The sequence below is a fragment of the Caretta caretta genome, chromosome 27, assembly GCF_965140235.1.
Source record: "Caretta caretta isolate rCarCar2 chromosome 27, rCarCar1.hap1, whole genome shotgun sequence".
Taxonomy (NCBI): domain Eukaryota; kingdom Metazoa; phylum Chordata; order Testudines; family Cheloniidae; genus Caretta; species Caretta caretta.
In genome coordinates, this window is record NC_134232.1 from 7,693,386 (window position 1) to 7,712,161 (window position 18,776).

The 18,776-nt window shown below is 41.8% G+C and overlaps 1 protein-coding gene across 1 annotated transcript in view; it reads left to right on the top strand.

The window, feature by feature from the left end:
• MAP3K3 (mitogen-activated protein kinase kinase kinase 3) overlaps positions 1-18,776 on the top strand; it is a 53,765-nt gene continuing 34,989 nt past the window's right edge. Inside the window, exons 1-4 of the mRNA XM_048829907.2 lie at positions 1-316; positions 8,514-8,638; positions 9,041-9,130; positions 14,415-14,455. Of these exons, the coding sequence (XP_048685864.1) occupies positions 313-316; positions 8,514-8,638; positions 9,041-9,130; positions 14,415-14,455 (260 nt within the window). The 5' untranslated portion in view covers positions 1-312. The remainder of the gene's footprint in view (positions 317-8,513; positions 8,639-9,040; positions 9,131-14,414; positions 14,456-18,776) is intronic.

Consider the following 18,776-nt stretch of genomic DNA (forward strand, 5'->3'; position numbering starts at 1 on the left):
GCGCGGCGGCTGCTGAGCGGTTTGTTTTGCTGACGGTCCGTGCGCCCCGCGGAGGCGGTGAAGGGGAGAGACCGGGCCCCCCCCGCCCCATCCCGGGCCCGCCGCGGGGAGGAGCCGGAGAGGGGCCGCTGCAAGGAGACGTTGGCGGCAGTGGCCCGGGCCTGGGAATGCGGCGGCGGCGGCTCTGAGCCCTCCCCCCCGGATCCCGGCCGCCATGGAGCCGCGGCCGTGACAGCCTGGGGCCGGAGACAGCGCGCCGGAGAGCAGCCAAGCCGCTCGCCCCGCCTGGGCGCGGGCCCGGCCGCCGCCGAGATGGGTAAGGGTCCGGCTGGGGGAGGCGAGTCTGAGGTGGGACTGTCGGCTCCGGTGGGGGGGAGGGGCTGGTTGCGGCCGTTGGCGGGGGGGAGTGTGAAGCGGGGAACTGCGCGCGCCCGGGCCCCCCTGTGAGGGGGACATGGGAGCATCTGGGGCCGCCCGGTCTGTGGGGTTCGGCTGCCTTTTGGTCTCCCCAGTCGGGGCCCAGCTCAGAGCACTTCCCCCCCCCCCCCAGGTCCACGTGCCTGCCCCCGGGATTGCAGGCTGGACTCCCCCCACTCTCCTGCCACTGGGGTGCCACCCGCACCCCGGGGTGCGGCGACGGCTGGGGCTCGCCCGGGCCAGGGGCGCCGGCCGTGCTTTACCCTGCGGTGTGCCTAGGGGGGTCCTAGCAGGGGTTGCCCCCACGCGCCTCGGGGAGACTCCTCTCTTTTCTCGCATGAGCCCCTACACGAAGGCCTCTGGTGGGCTGCTGGGCACAGCCTGGGCTAAAGCCCTGTCCGCCGTGGTGTGCAGAGCCCCCCTAGGGAGGTGTTGACTCCAGATCAGTTTAGGGCATAAGTGCTGTGCTGAATCCAACAATGAGGGCAGAGGTAAAAACTCTGCCAGGGTTAGATATGTAGTAACTTTCTCCACCCCCACTAGGTAGTAGTAGTCTTACGCCTTTAAATGTGAGGTTGTGTCCCTTATAATCTTTTTTTTTTTTTTGTCTGTTGTAACAGTGGATGTTATCGTTAGAGACTTCTAGGAATAATCTTTCTTTGTCTTGTGGCAGTGAGTTCCATTGGTTAATTAGGAGTTGTGGGAAAAAGTATTCCCTGTGCTCATTTTAATATTTTGTGACTTTCAGTTTCATTCTTGTATTATGAGAACCTAAATACCAGCACCCCTGGTATTATGTATTATTATACCTTTGTCACATGCCCTTTTTACCTCACCCTGAAACTAAATCCTGCTTGAAAACCATTCTTGAACATGGCTGGAACTAACATAGTTTCTTGCTCCAGTGGCAGGGGGGCTCATATTTTGAAGAACTTATGGTGGTTCTGTTATTGCCTGATGGTATGTGACAATTAGTGATAAATGAGGAATGTAAACATTTTGTAAATTTTTTTAAAACCAATATTGATTTTTGATTGGTAATGTAAAATGCTTTTACTATAAGTTTGATCAGGAGCTTGGAGGGTATTTCAGTAAAATTCTAAAAATATAGGGCAACATTTTCAAACTCTGATGTTTAAAGTTAGACACTTTTGGAAGGTGAATGAGCATCCACAGCTCCTCTGACTTTGACTGAAATTGTGAAGTTTAACACCTGTAAGATTCAGGCCATGTATTTTGAAATATGGATGTAGGTGCTTCACTGTAGCAACCCAAATGTGAAAATTTTGGCCATAGCACTATTTGTGACTTGGAATTCTATCAAAATCTTCAGTCTCCAGTATGAAGCTTCCATTCGATCCTCATTTGTTTTACTAAATTCAGACAATAACATTTTTAGACAAGTTATGGAGCTGAAAAGTTATAAGTTATAAGTTGCCACCACAGGCTGTCATAATTCAGTCTGCACTATTGGAGTTAATGTTTTCAGAAGACATGAACTGTAGAGGGAAGTGCCTTGCAAGGTTTTCTGAGTTTACCTGGTTTCTTGTTTAGTCCAAAATTCAGTCTATTATAAACCAAGAGAAAAGTTTAATTTATGTAAAATAGAGCTTACACTTGGCCATATTTGTATGCTGGCAAAGTAAGTACTGTTATTAACCTAACTGCAGAGTTGTGTAGTTGCTCTGTTTTGGGAGTTGAAACTGATTTTTTTTCTGAAGTTACCTGGTTTGCTAAAACTCTGCTTTGTTATTTAGTCTCCTGCATATAATTAGTTCTTATGTTAAAATATAAATCCATGCAGCATCGCTAACAGTGCTTAAAACAAATATATATATAATTTGGTTTAAGTGTAAATTCAGATGTTGATGCATTAAGCTTCATGACTAGGTCATGCTTAGAAATACAGGCAGAATAGTCTGATGGTTGCTCTGTAGCAACAGACCTGAAGGTCTTTAAACACACAATACTTGAGAAAATGAAAGTCTACCTTCCACTAAAATGCTTACTAATCACAATCATATAGCTAGTATTTGTGTGTGCGCTCATGAGTTGCAAAATGAAAAGGGATGATTTCACTAGCTGTTAAACTAATGAATGCCATCCTGCTTTGTACAATTGCTCTTAAATTAAATAATCATTGTATAGCCATGATTATTTAGAGGTCTTTGATGATAGAAAATTAGATTGGATAGTTTATTTAGATAATGGAGGGAATTTTCAACCTGATAGACCTTAGGAGACAATGACCCAGTTTTGGATAGATGTTTGGATAGTCTAGGTTATACCGTATTATTCTTTACATTGTTTCATTTAGCTTTCTACTTTTCTTCATAAATTACCCCAAAAAACTTAGTTAATATACTGAGTAGTTAAAGGGATATTAGTGTTGCAATTTGAGGTAACTCCATTAACAGTACTGAAGTGCATTAAAATCGATTCTTTTGCACTTTATAGGAGGTTACCACTAAATTTAATTTCTGTACAGGGCTTTTCAGCAGTGTGGGAGAAGCTGATACTGCTTTTGTTAAAGAGAAACATGTGCATATATTTGAGAAGCAGTGGGGAGAGCTGTGTTGAGATTGAAGGGCTTGTGCTAGACCAAGACTGAAATACTCATTGCAGGCCCAGCTGCAGTTGAGTCTTTCCCTCAATCTGCTTTTTTCCTGCCTGTGTCATTTCCTTCCCTTGGCTCACACACTTACCCGTAAGCAGAGCTTTTAGGCTTTGCTGCATTGACAGCCACTGTTGCATTATGGGGGAGGGGGAAGGAATAAGTCTGCCATTTACAACCAGTTTTCAATTCTTAACCGTTTTGTTAGAATTTAAAATAGGGAGTCCCAGTTTTTTCTGTGCCTTGCAGTCACATAGAGGAGCTCTGGCTTTTGACATTTGTAAGGCAAGTGAGTTGCAAATTTTGAAGACACTGGCAACTGTGAAGACATAAGCCTCTGATAGTGAGATTAACGAATTACCATAGAACTTCTCTAATGCTGTGTTGTACTATTAGTAGCATTACAATAGTGCCCAGAGGTCTGAATCAGGGGATTGAGGCCTTTATGCTATATGCTGTACAGACATGTTGTAAAAACAGACCCTGAACATGTAGTGAAATTTTTTATCATTAATACTTTACTTTTACAAAATACCCTAGGGTACACTGACCCATGTGCACTGAAGGACTGCAAATTACACTTCAATGAAAAAAAGCTTTAGGCTGTATTTTGGTATTTCTAATTTGTAAAATTCATTGATTGCCATGAGTTTCCAAGTCATTGGATCAAACTAACCAGGTGCCTCTGTGTTAAAAAGTGTGCTGCTTTCTTACAAATAAACAGCAGACACTACTCTGTCACCATCCCTCCTGTTCTCATACCATGCAAACTTGTTTATAGGGGTTTACAGGCTTCCTGTTTTTAACCAATGTGCAGATGCTTCTATGCTTTGTTTGTTGAACTTTGTGATTTTGTTTTAAACTATTTCCATCCCTGCCATAGCAAATTCGCTGACTTGGTTTATTAAGCAGGTCTGAGTGAATTTTAACTGAAATAAATGCTTTACACAAGGAATAACTTTCCTTGTAAGTAGTAATTCCCCTTTATCAATGTTATAACATTCTGGAGTGTAGTTTTTAAAACATGAAAAGCATTTCCTGGACAACATCTTTCCCGTACAAAGCAGAACTGTGTTTCCCAGACCTGCCGGAGACCTAGCAAAACAGGGTGTCTCAGTGCTCTTCCAAAGTTGCTTAGATTTCATTTGTATTAACTTCTGCATTGTGCCATAAAACTGATAGTGCTGCAAAAATTACTTTTTTTTTTAAAGCTGAGGCTGTAAAATCTTGATCATAAAGTACCTGTTGACCTATATAAAAGAAACAGTCTTTCAAATTTGTATTTCCATTGCCATACAGACCTTAACTGAAGCCACACTTTGATATAAAATGAGTTAAAATCAAATATTTGATATTCAGTTTGCTGTAAAAATGGAGATTGATGTGAAAAATGAAGATCAGATGCCACCAATATGAACTTAAAAAAAAAAAGTCTATCATATATTATAGCACTAGGGAGCATTCAGCCAACCAAATTGCCTACTTGGCTGAATGTTTTCAGCAGTCTCACTTATTTGACTTTGGGGTCATTATGTGTCTGTGAAGGATATCAAAATAAACAGTCTACTGTTAAAACTGCAGTACAGCATCTGAACTTGAAAGGGGCTGAGTGCTCTGGACTGGTTTCAAATTTGCAGGATTGGACTTGAATGTGTCAGAATATTGACTATATCACATTTAACACTTTTGTTATAAAGGCAATGGACAAATCCAAGACATGAAATTTCCTTTCCCAGCCCAGTTCTCTAGTACTCTTTAAAAAGACCACCAGGTTGGAGACCACTTGAAACATAAATCATTTAATGTGGCTGTGTTTATGGGTGATACCATGATATCCACAGTCATTGTTGGTATAGCAGTATTACTATGCGGGCACGCACCGCAAACTCTGATACTAGATCTTAGCGTTTGTATCCCTGTGGGCCCTAGCCACCTCTGTGCAGTTGGCTGTACTTTCAGGTAGTATCCCAGTCCCATAGGTTTTCTTGTAGTTTTACAATCACATTTTTCTAGTTTTAAACTTTCTCCTCTTTGTTGGTGTGTGAAACACCTGCGCTAACAGGGGTAAAGTGATTGATTGTATAAGGGAAGCAGTAAAATTAACTGTACACAAAGTGCTGTCAAATGCAAAATGTAATTTGATTACAGAAAATCCTTATTTTTCAATATGGAAGAAAGGAGATCCACTTAGGCAGGAGGGAACAGTTATGGTTTAATTTCATTACGTTTGGTACTTGATTCTCAACTTTCAGGGTGCATTAATTTTAAATTATTGCATAGACTGTAAGGTTTTAGTCTTAGACTATATTGAGATACACCATGGGCTAGTCTACATGGTGGCGGCTGGAGTAATGCACTCTGGTGGGGGAGAACATAAGAGTAGCCATAGTGGGTCAGACCAGTGGTCCATCTAGCCCAGTATCCTGTCATCCTACAGTGGCTGGTGCCAGATGCTTCAGAGGGAGTAAATAGAACAGCAGCTTGAGTGATCCAACACCTGTTGTCCAGTCTGAGTTTCTGGCAGTTGGAGGTTTAGGGATACCCAGAGCATGGGATTTTGTCCCTGACTATCTTGGTTAATAACCATTGATAGTCTTATCCTCCATGAACTTGTCTAATTCTCTTTGAACCCAGTTATACTTTTGGCCTTCACAACATCCCCTGGCAATGAGTTCTATAGGTTGACTGCCTTGTGTCAAGTACTTCCTTTAGTTTGTTTTAAACTTGCTGCTGCCTGTTATTTTCATTGGTTGACCTCTAGATCTCATATTATATGAAGGGGTAAACTCTTCCCTGTTCACTTTCTCTATACCATTTATGATTTTATAGACCTCTATTATAACTCCCCCTTAGTCGTCTCTTCTAAGATGAACAGTCCCAGTCTCTTTAATCTGTCCTCCATACCCCCTAATCATTTTTGTTGCCCCCTCTATACTTTTTCCAATTCTAATATATGTTGTTTGGGATGGGGCCATCAGAACTGCACACACTATTCAAGGTGTGGGTGTACCATGAATTTAAATAGTGGCATTATGATATTTTCTGTCTTAGCTATCTCTTTCCTAGGGGTTCCTAACATTGGCTTAACTGTTCTTGCTGAAGTCTGTAGAAGCTTTACCAGTAACATGAATTGGAGCAGAGTTAGGTCAATGCTGAGTGCTGTTGGAAATCCCAGGGCAGGAACTGTGTGACCCTGATTGGGGCTTTTGGATGCTGCTTTGTTACAAATACATAAATTTCCCTCTTTTGCTTTGAACTCATAATGGTTTACATTAAATTTTGGAAAAGTCTGATGTATTCACTCCACATACACCTCCTTTGGGCATAATAATCTAACTTGTTCATTTTGTTATTAGTAAGTCAATTAGTGACCTGTCTTTTTATAACAAGTAACCTAAATTCAGGAATAAATATATCTGATCAAGTGTGTAACATGAAATGAGGAATAAATGTGCGCCCTTGCTTCATCAAATAAGTTGGTTTTTTTACAACTGTATATACCTGAGAAACATCTATACTGTAATGTTCAGAAATGTCTCATGTTCCCATTGATTCTAAGACTTTGTTAGGCTTGTACTTATATAAATCAATATCCTAGAGCAACAACATGCATCCAGAGTGGGATTTAAAAAAAAAAAACCTGACTTTCTTTAACTGGGTTTTTTATTTTTAACTCTGGTTTTGTTAAAATTGTTAAATTAGCCCCAGAGAGCTGTAAATTTTAATTTAACCACGTTATAAACTGATAGCTCTACGTACTTTGGGAAGGAGGGGAAATTGCATATCAAGGTCTGCATATCTAGGTAACTAATCTCAGGTTTATGACAGATCTTAAAATAGTACAGCCTAAAATTAAATAGAAAAGCTTGATAACCTTGTCTGTTTATGTTAAAAGAAAAGGAGTACTTGTGGCACCTTAAAGACTAGTCAGTTTATTTAGTATTTCTTATAACACTGCCAAATGTGAAACCTACATGAGTAGGTTTCTCTTCATCCAACTCTCTCTCCCGCTATCCCCTCCCCAATTTTCTGCAAGACTCCATAGAGGACAACACATTCTTTTCAGTTTGTTCAAAGTAGAGTTTATATTTGGCTCAGATTTTATAATGAGGTTACACTCCTATTAGAGGAGATTTAACTGGATACAGTGTCTAAAGAAACAAACACCATAGAGTTTTGATAAGCTAGACATACAACAGTCCAAGAATATAGTATGTACACATGTGCCAATGACAGGATTGTGTAACTGATAACATCCGATGCTTTTTTGCTCAGAATACATAGTGCTTCAGAAATGAAGTCAATAAGCCAGTAACTAGTTTGAGCAAAAGTTCACATGCCATATACAACTCTTTCTCTACAATATTTAGTTGATATTGAAAGCAAGGGACTAATTTCAATGAATGATTTGGCATAGACTAAGCAGGTGTCTAGCTAACTCCTGCAGTACCTCCTTATATTCCAGTTCTATGCTTTCCACACAGCTCTGCCATTTCACCTCAGTCCTAAATTCAGACAGGCTCTGGAAGACTACATTTTACTGGTTACTTGAGAACTTTTAACCCAAAAGGTCGATTTTTTTTCCTGACAGTTGTAATTACGTGAAAATGGAATATAGCGGATATAGTTTAGCTTGTTTGCTTGACTACCTGGGTGGAGGGTGTTATGGTTTATAAAGACAGGTTTCAGAGTAACAGCCGTGTTAGTCTGTATTCGCAAAAAGAAAAGGAGTATTTGTGGCACCTTAGAGACTAACCAATTTATTTGAGCATAAGCTTTAGTGAGTTACAGCTCACTTGGCTATAGCTTACGAAAGCTTATGCGCTAATAAATTTTAGTCTCTAAGGTGCCACAAGTACTGCTTTTCCTTTTGCAAATACAGACTAACACGGCTGCTACTCTGATGCCTTTGTTCTGTGAACCTTGTTTTGGGGATATAGGGAGATGTGCCCTTGACAATCAGCACAAATGTTTGAGACCTACTAATAATTCAGAATAATTGGTTGGCTGGTTCCTTTCTTGCTGTTGTGCAGGGCTAGCTCCATCATCAAGCAGTGAAGGCTCTCTGGGGTAGCAGAATGTAAGGTTGGAAGGGGACGGATGCTTGCCAGTTTTCCTGGGCAACAAAACACCTACAGCTGATTCTTCTAAGTGACCTAAATCACTCTTTAGCAGATTTTGCTGGGTGAACTGGACATGGTCCTGGGAGGCAGGAACTCCCGTATTCTAATTCTAGCTCTGACCAGACTTGCTTCATGACATTAGACAACTCTCTACCCTTCCATTTACCTGCCTCTGAAATTAGGCTAATGCATGTCTACTTCATACAGGTGTCATGGGGGTTAGTGGTTGTGAATGAAGATGTACTCTGTGCACTTGGGAAAAAAAAATCTGGTCTCTCAGCCAGAGGAACACTAGTTTGAATTCCTGAAAGTTCCCTAACTGATACTCACCAAAATAACTTCCTTCTTGTCAATTGCAGATGAGGAGGAGGAGGCATTGAACTCCATCATGAAGGACTTGGTTGCGCTCCAAATGGGCCGGCGTCACAGGCTGCCTGGCTTTGATACCATGAAGAATAAAGACACTGCTCATTCCAACAAACAGGTGAAGGATTGTTTAATGGAGATTGACAATTATGACCTCACACAAGGGATTAGACTAGAGTGGAAGTGGGTCCATTTGCTTCAACTGCAATAGGGCACCAGTATTTTATGCAAGTCCTGGCATTGCAGAGGGATGTGCCTACTTCATGGGCTTTATACTCTCCTAATTTGGATTAGGTCACTGGTTTAGGTTCACTTTGGGTTATTTTATTCCTTCTATTGGACTAAAGCAGGCAATGTGGTCAGAGCAGCTCAATGATCTGCCTCCCCTAAGTGTATGTGGAAAGACATTATCTGGGTAGATTGGCTGAAAATTCTACCGAGTGGCTTTCTTGTTTTAGCTTGCACCGTCCACCTTTTATTTCTTATTTTATAAACCAACATTAATAATTTTTCTTTTAAGAAAAAACATAATGCCAGCAGTCCAGCCCTCCTGAGCAACCCTACAATAACAAACCAGTGTGCCTGTGCAGTAGAAGAAAAAAAAATTCCGGTAAGAAAACTGGCTTCCATTTCAGTATTAACAATTATAAATTAAGAGCATGTTCATGCTCAGTGACCTTTACAGAGCTCATTTAAGCAGGTATGGGAAGGTGGTGAAGTTTTTCTTTTTCTATTGCCTTTGTCTTGTAGCTGTAGAATGTACCTTCCCCAGGGGAGTGCTGGAAGTCCCGTTAGTTGAATCATTTAAAAACTAATCTAGACAAAGCTCTGGAGATTTTGTAGGGAAGAATCCTGTACTGGTGACTTAGCAGAAGGAGAGGAGGACAAGATAACCAAATAGGTCTTATCTGTCTCTGATAAGGTTGAATTCATGAGTCTTGAAGAACAAATTAACCTAGAAATTCCACCTGTATGGTGTGCTATTTGGGTAAACGCCATTTCAGTGCAAACTCCACAATACCCCCCAGGCTTTTAATGTGCAAATATTTGTCCAGCACTTTCAGAGAATTAATTCAAGTCACCTGGGCTTAATGACAGATGGTCAAATGACTTTAGTGGAGTGGATCTGGTTTAAGCTTTGAGGCTGTTACTTAAATCTAGTTAAGTTCCTTCCTGCCCCTGACCTCTCAGTATTGGATATATTGCCTCAATAATGTGGGGAAGGTCAAAAGAGTTCAACACTCATTGTAGCTAAGTGTGGTTGACCCTGATGAAATGTATAATCAGATGTGGTTTACTACAATTAGAGATGAACAATGCTAGTGAGCCTCCCCAATTAGCATTGAACTCTGTTGTCCTGCTGGTGTGGGATCAGAGTTGAACACCTAGTTACCAAAATGTAGTCAACACCCATTATTTCTTAGGCAGACACAGTCAGACTGGCTGTCATACTTGGGTCTCTGATACTTGGCAAATTCATTGGTCTGTTTTTCATGTAATTGTATTTCCCAAGCAAGGGATGCTCAGTGGGTAAGGGTTAGTTCGTGGTCATTTCTGCTATGGAGGCCAAGGATCAAATCCTGGCTTATTCAGGAAGTGGGAATGAACATGGTGTGGTTTCTTGACCTACTCCTGATTTGTCCATCATACAAAACCTTCACCCCATTGTGCACAATTAGTGCTCTGCTCAGAAGAGGTTTAGGATTGGGGATGTAAGTCTCAAGACTTTTTGTGAAGTGTCTCAATGAACTGTGCCTCTCTTAAGCTAGTGCTTAGTCCAGTGGCATTCAGCTTTTTGTCTGAGCCTCCGTTATGATAGATGGAGTGACCCTTCCCAGAATCCCATTGTGCTTTGCCATATCACAATGGTGACCATGTCCGTCTCTTCCTTTTTCCACTCGTTTGTCTCCGTTCTGTCTCCCTGTGCATATTATCCTATTTTTGTTTTGTCTTTTCATTTCCCCCCCCCTCCCCATTCGCTCACTCATCACAATGTTACATGCAGCATAGGATAGGGGAGTCTATAGGAAGCTCTTTGTTGTGAGAGCATAGATGGTGTGAGCCAGTGAGTTGCTTCCTGAGCCTGTAGTCCTGTTCCCCTGTGGAATAGTCACTAGAACAGGGAGGATAGATTTCAAGAAACTAGCCAGTGCTTCGCCCATAGCAGTGTATTTTTTGCAGAGAGTCAGACTAGATTTGGGGTCATGCTGCTTCACTCAACCTTGTGACTCTCCTCTGCTTGTGGCACACACCTCCCTCCCACAATTTAATCTAGTATCTCTGTGGAGGCCCACAGGGTGAAGAAACATTGGCTTTGTTCATTGCCCGTATGAGCAGTAGATACAAGTTTCTTAACTAAGCTACTGTCCAAGCTATGTGTATTTCACAGTGAATGTTGTCTTGAGTGATAAGTCTATGGATTTTCTGCCTGCGTATCCAGAAGTCTACTGCTCTTTTAGGGTCATATTGCCAAGGATAGTAGGTAATTACCAGGAATCCAGCTCCCTTTTCCAGTATTTCCTGTACTGTCACTGATTGTCCATGGATCTGTAGTTCCTAAGTTTAGCCTCTAACAGACTTTCAGCTCCATGTAGTTCTACTGAAACACAGATAAATTCTGAGATCTTCATCCCAACCTTAATGAGGAGTCAAGTGTGTCTGGAGAAGTCTTAAGTAACCCACAGTGCTCAGGAAGGTATTGAAGGGATAATACTGACATGCTGAGAAAGGATTAGTTCAGCCTGTGTGTCTGAGGAACACTTAAAAGGGAAGCCAGTAAAGCAATCCCATTTCTTAAATGCCCTTTAGAGGTGTTCTTTACTTTCATGCACTTTTGTGCAGCATTACTGTTGACTGTCTATACAGCTACCATCCTTTCACCCCAGGGAGGCTACATTTCAGTAACCAGCATAAATTTTTTCCCACCCTGGGTTATTAGTGGGGATCAAACCCTAGGACATTTAGCTTTCTTAAATGCCTATCCTTTAGAGCAGGGGTTCTCAAATGGTGGGTTGGGACCCCATTTTAATGGGGTCACCAAGGCTGGTGTTGGCACTGCCCCCAGCAAGTCTGAAGCCCAAGCCACACTGCCCAAGGCTGAGGTTACATGCCCACCCTCTTTTTGTTGTCATTCTATTGTTACCCCAATGTCTTAGTTGTGTACTGGATTCTTATTTGTTATCCCTCTGTACATTATGCTATTAAAAGACTTTTATAAAATACATATTATGTATTCTTACCCAGTCAGCTGGAAAACATCTTTAATAACCCATCATTCCTTCACAGTTTCTGCCCTCCTTTTCCTTGATTAGACAGCTGAACTGGAGTAAATACACAAAGTTCCCCTTTTGATGACCCTGTGCATAAAATTCATCCTTCCCAGCCATGGGTTGGTCTACTTACCATTGGATGGCACTGCCTCCTGGCAGCCCTGGGGATTAGATCAGTCAGGCCTACACTCCTTCCAGTGGTTACACCCGGTCAGTTTCTCCTCTGTAGCCACTTTCAGGAGCCACAGCTGTCCTCTTCGGGGGGGGGGAGTGCGTCAAGGTTCCTGCTCTCCAACAGTCTCAAGCAGTCTTCTGCTTCACAGTGCCACTCCCGCAATGGCTGGCAGGTGAACCTGGGCCCACCCTCTACTCTGGGTTCCAGGTAAGGGGTCTTCTACACAGCAGCCAAGGTCTGTTCCCTGCACCTTGCTGCTTTTCCCTGAGCTGCTTCCATCTCTCCTATATCCCTCCGTACTCCTCTGGGTTTGCCAGTCTCTTCACTCCCTTCTCCAGAGAGTAACTTTAGGCAACTTCTCTCCGCAACCTTCAAACACTCCTCCCTGTTCCCAAGGAGTGACTACAGCCTTTCCTAGCCACCCGCTCTACTTCCAGTTTCCTCTGTCTTGTAAAAACCCCACCTGTCCCTTCCAGGTGAGCTTCTCTCTAATTAGTTGCCTCCAGCATAAAGCTCCCTGGTTTGCAGTCTAATTAGCTGATTGGGCCCACCTGGCCTAATTCAGCTCCTATAGGGCCAGTGTGGGGAGCACACCCCTTGCACTCCTCCCATGCCTGAGCAGACTTTAGGAAAGTTATATGTAAATTACTTTGGCTGCAAGATCATTGTTCCTCTGGTCAGGAAGCCCATTTGTCATGAACAGTTATGCACCTACAGGACTTCTGCAAGAATACTGTGTACTGGCAGTGAATGTATGGGTCTCTTTGAACTGCCTTCTTGACCACTGGGTCTGCCAGATATTTCCTCTACCTTAAAGAGCATTTCCTACCCACTTTTTTTTTTCAGTTCCTAGATATGATTGCCTATTGTCTTTAAGGCTTTCACAGCTGGCTTCATCCACTCTAATCACTTAGGGTTGTGCAGGAGAAATTATAATACCTTATGAGAGCAGATTTCTTTTCCTTTTTAGTTTTTATCTTTGTGATCTAAATTGGAACTTGAACTTTGTTCTCTAGTGGTTAAATGTGCTGTACTTTCACTCCCTGTGCTGTCTAGCATCCTCTGAGTTTACAGCTTAGTGCACAGGTACCACATTGGTGGGCACTTTAATAAAACCTTGGATAACATGAATGGGAAACCTTTTACACTGTTGCATCTGATGAAGTGAGCTGTAGCTCACGAAAGCTTATGCTCAAATAAATTTGTTAGTCTCTAAGGTGCCACAAGTACTCCTTTCCTTCTACACGTTAAATGATGACATACTTGTATTATGAAAGTATTGGTTGTGACTTCATCATAGAGGCTATGTTTATCTTAAAGCAGGGATTTCATGTCTATTTACAAATAAAATGGCAAATCCTCCCCCATCTTATAGTATTTACTGTGACCTCCTACATCTGTCGCTGCTCTTTAAAAGTTCCACGGCCACATGCTAGCTCCATGCATCATCCGTGGGTAACCAGACAAAATGAACACACTCTTCCCTTCTGGTGCATGGGGCCATCTCTCTGCTCCTTCACTCCCCACAGTCCCCACCCTTTCACATCCTTTGTCACCATCTCATGCTCTCTTTGCATGTGGCTGCTTCCCCACACTTCCCTTAGCTCCTGTTGGTGCTCAAGTCCCCCGTCATCCCCCCTCTGTGCTCTCCCCACATACCTGCTCATATTACACCTATGAAGTCCTCCTCTTATCTGCCCAGTCTTCCTGTGAGTGTTGATAGAAGAGGGAAAAAATAGAATACGTATATCCTGATAACTATGCCACTCACATATCAGTTTTGTGTCCTAGAAGTTTACTTGGCAAATTTGCCTATATATTTAAAAAAGAAAACCAAGCTACTATGTCAATTGAAAATTAAGAGTCAGATATGTTCCTGACTACTTTGTGTTGCTGTGGTGGTACAAAACAGCGTCAAATCCATCTTAACTGGCTTGTATGCATCAGATACACATCTCATTTTACATAAGCCATCAGATAGTAAGTTTGAGATGTTACAAGATTAATGCTGCTTATAAATTCCTAGTCTGCAGGTGGTAATACTGGGAGAAAGACACTAGCTGAAGAATGCTTCTGCTTGGGTGGAATGAGTTGGGAGGAAGGGGCCAACAAAAATAGTGCTTCAATGACCACACCTATTGTGGGGCAGAATAGGCGGACAATCTGGTGGTTTCTGATGAATGCTGCCAGAAGCAAGGCTTCATAATTTGACTTCAAATAGGTGAGAACTTATGGTATAAGAAGCGGCCTGAGTACTGGAAAATTAGGGCTTTTTCTGGGACTAAAGTGGGGAGAGGGTTGAAAATCATAACGTATTAAACACGAGTGAGAACAGAGAACAAATTCATATTTTGTCACACAGATCCTCATTGTACACATTGTTATAACTTATGAAATAAGCCAAAGAATTTGATGATGGACTAATCTTCTGTTTCATCTCTCTTGGGCAGATTGATGTAAGGATAAAGTTTGAACATAATGGGGAAAGACGGTAAGTTTTTACCTTCAGTGTTCTCGTATATAGTGTGTCTGATAAAGTACGCTAGTCAGACTAAATGGATGTGGACTTCACAGGAATTCCACATGGTGCATGCCGTTATGACTCTGATCTTACATGGGTTTCTGTCTAAAATGGCTTACTCTGACCTAAAGAGAATGCTTTACCCAGGGTGGGGCAAAGGGTGGTTCCTGCTGGGATTCTTGAGTTCTCCCTTTCTCTCCTCAGTGCTCCCCCAACCCCCTATTTTTTTTCCACTTTCACCTCCTTGAGGTCCTCTTTTTGCAGCCACAGTCCTAGTACCTTCTGGTTCTGTCAGTAGCGTTTATCTTGCTCAGAGGGGCTCCTTTGGAAGAAGGTATGGATATCCTCTCTGCCCCTCGACACACACTTGTAACTCGGGAAGCTTAAATTAGAAATCACTAGGTTGATTAGTGGTTGCCTGGGCAAACCAGAGTCAGGATACAGTGTTGCAAGTGTCCCATGTTTTGGAAGAGCAGCTGTAATACGGTTGCAGTGCCTCTATTTCGCCATCATTGGCTGGGAAAAGGGACCCATGGATGCACAATATTGGCAAATCCTACAGTAGATGACATGGGTGAAAACCAAGTTCCAGTTGCCCCAGTGGAACTTGTCTGTGTATATTCTAGATTCACCCTCTCCTAGTTTGTTTTGGTCATAATTGGAAAACATGTTTAGAGGTTAATTCAATCTGTGAACCTGTATTAAAAACTTGTTAATAAAATCTTAAGGTGAATGTCTCACTGGGGTGCTGCTGGGCATCCCTGTGTTTGGGATTGACAAGCCGGGTTGTACAGTGGCTCAGCTTGAAAAATGGAGAGGAACTCTCCTCTCCTAGGCTCTGATTCAGTAAGGTACTTAAGTACATGCACAGTCCCACTGAAGCCAATAGGATTACTTATGCCCTTAGTTACACATGTTTTGAAGTACCTTACTGAATTGGGCCCGTGTGATATGTTGTGATTTATATAACCACTGTTAAAGAAAATGGAGATTGCATGCATCACCCCTGTCTGTAACCCCCAACACTCTTATTTTGCTGAAGTGGCTTGCCTTTGGAAATAATAAAGAAGCAAAGGAATGCCACATAAGTGACTTTCTTCAGTCATGGTCTTGCAACCTTTATTCGTGTAAGTAGGTTGGTTTCATTAACTTCAGTGGGACCTTTGAGTAAGTAAGGATGACTTAAGTAAAGGTTGCAGGACTGAGTTCTTTGTATGTAGCAGTATTTTGGAGGAGAACTCTCAAACCTCCTTAATCAGGATTCTGATTAAGAAAGTTAGGTTTCATGGGGATGTCATTACTCACATATTTGGACCCTTTTGCTTTCTCTAGAAAAATCATTCTTACGATGTCAAGTTAAAAGTTATTGCATTATAGTAAAAACTAAAAACTTAATTTGATGTATCCTTTAAATATATATTTGAACCTCTTTTTAACAATTGGCTAGCTGTTTAGAGTAGTTTCAGGTTTCATACCTGCCTGGAGTTTCTCTGCCGAATTTTATGGCTGTGCAGTTATTTTTCTATTTTTAATTTTTTTTTTCTCTTCCCTGTTGCTGCATGAAAGACTCTTACAAAAAGAAACTGACTATTCAGGGCAAATAGTGAAATTGTCTATACACAAAGTACTGTCCATTGCACAAAAGAAACTTAAAATAGAGATTTTTTTCTCTATTCTTTTAGTTCTAGTCAATTTACATATTATAGTAACAAGAAAAAAATAAGTCATTCTAGCCTGAAGTGACTTCCAGTTGGCAGTCTCTATTTTTTCATTTGTTTGTGTTACTACTTGTTTTACTTAGCTCAGGATAGTGAAACTAGCTTGGTCAGTTTCATTTTTTCCAGTGCTTCACTTTCTGATGTCCATTATCACTGCACAGCAGTTTGTGAGTGGTAGACACCACAGGGGAAATACTCTTTACTGACAAGTTTTCATTAACTTTTATTCTAATGCTGGATTTTGCAAGACTTACAAAACCCCAGAATTAATACTTTAAGGCATTTCCATGTGTACAGTATAACTTCCAGCAATTAAAACTTAGTGAAGTCCTGTAGTTCCTACTTTCTTGGGACACAAGAATGTTTTGTTGGGATAAATTACCTTGTACACAGACAACTTAAGCATTTTAAAATGTGTCTGATTCCATAGAGAGAGAGAGGAGTGTTATTGCAGTTAAAGAACATTGTGCTAACATTTTTAAGATGTTGATAAATCTTGAAATTGTTTCAGTTTTGTTGTCCTAGGAGTACAGGAGAGACAATACTGTTGCCCCTTTTCAATCCAAGCAGCTAGTCAAAGTTCAGGGCCCTGGGGATGTTCCTGCTGGAAGTAAAAACTGATAGTCTAGTTTCAGAGTAGTAGCCGTGTTAGTCTGTATCCGCAAAAAGAAAAGGAGTACTTGTGGCATCTTAGAGACTCTCAAATTTATTTGAGCATAAGCTTTTGTGAGCTACAGCTACAGCTCACAAAAGCTTATGCTCAAATAAATTTGTTAGTCTCTAAGGTGCCACAAGTCCTCCTTTTCTTTTTGCTGATAGTCTAGTGTTTTCTTTGGAGCAATCTTGTTTATTTACAAGAAGTGTGCAAAGTCCTGTGTCTCTGAACACAGGAGGAATCAAATAGTAAGAAACAGCTTCTTTTGTTCACAGGACCAAGAGCACTCTTTTAGCCGTGACCCAAAAACCTCTTCTCAGGTTTCATCCAGGGTCAGCCACCATGCTCCTTCCGGCTGTCTGTCTTCCTATCTGACCTCAGTTTCTGTGTTCCTCCCACACCCCTACCCAAAACAGTACACCGCCAAAAGCCTCTGGGTGTTGTCTTACATTTGGCTTATGCTTACAATTATGTTAATTGAAGGGTAAATTAAACCTACCAATCTCAGTGGGGGTTTAATATAACTCAGAATAAGATTTCACCCAATTGATAACACTACATCTAATTCCTTGACAATACACACAGTGGAGAAGATGGCAGGGAAGAGTCAACAATTTCATAAACTTTTTTTTTAAGCCATTGGATCATACGACTCTCAAAATTCACTGTATGCCTGAATTCCTGCAGACAACACACTAATCTTTTTGGTACACCAAGAGAAAATCCAAAAGTAGTCATAGTCATGATCTACTGCATTCCTAATAGAGAGCTGACATGAGTTGACTTCAGGTGTCACACAGGAATGCTGTGGAGTACAACAGAGCCACTGTCCGACATGCCACAATATTTTGCGATATACATTGTTGTGACAAGGTAACTTCGGAAGTGGAACCTCATCAACAGTGCTATTGTCTTTCACATCTCCTTCCCAAGCGCTTGTATTTAAGGTGGCACAGAGCTCAGGGAAGCAGAAAGTGGTTTTTTTAAGTAACTTTGAGATGAAAAGCTTGATTGTGTGTTAGTCTAATTATGCAGTTACGCTTGCCCTAATTCCCCATTCCCAAAGTGGCATGCAGTTACAGACAGAAGGCTTGCGCTGAGAATGTAAGTGTGTGTGTTTCATTTCAGAGAAGCTGCCAGATCTAACCACAAATATTTAAGGTGGTCAGGCAGGAATGGACTCCTGAAACCCTGAACTCCATGATTTTGTGTTAGTTTAAAAACTGTGCACTCCTCTAATAGAGCTGTTTTCGGGTGCCACAAATCTTGTGTGTTTTTCGTGCCGTGTGTGTAGAATAGAAGCCTTTATAAGGGGCTTCACTGCAGCTGGGAGCCAAGTTACATTTGCCCAGTGCCAAAGTACTATAATTTCATGGATTGGTTTCTTGGTAATATGCAGAAAATGTTATTGTGGGCTGCCTTTTTTAACAAGGGCTATTTCTAAATAGCTAAACGTTGTAGGTCTAGTAGCAAGGGGCTGAGGAAGCAGACTGAAGTTAGGAATTATTAAAACAAAACCTCTATATACTTAAAGGGTATCTAGTGGTGGTGAAATCTGCTGGATTGATAGTGTTGGAGACCAGTATCACAGGGCGAGGAAGCACAAGCAGTGAAAACTGGAGCTTCCCAAGCAACATGTCTCTACCCTCATCTGAAGGGTATTGCCTCTAGGGATAGGACAGGAGCTCAGTGGCCTATTCAGTACTTTCCCTTGAAGGCTGACAGCAGGGTTGCCAATTAGTGCTAATAGTTGTGGTGGCAGTGATGTGGACTTCCATTCTCTAGGAGCTACACTAACTTGCTTCATGTAACAGCAGGAAGCTGAGCAGCCATCAGATTTGTATTAGACTAACTCTCAGAATGTGCTGGGTGCTGTCCAGACACATACAAGAGTCCCTGCACCTAAGAGCAAATCATC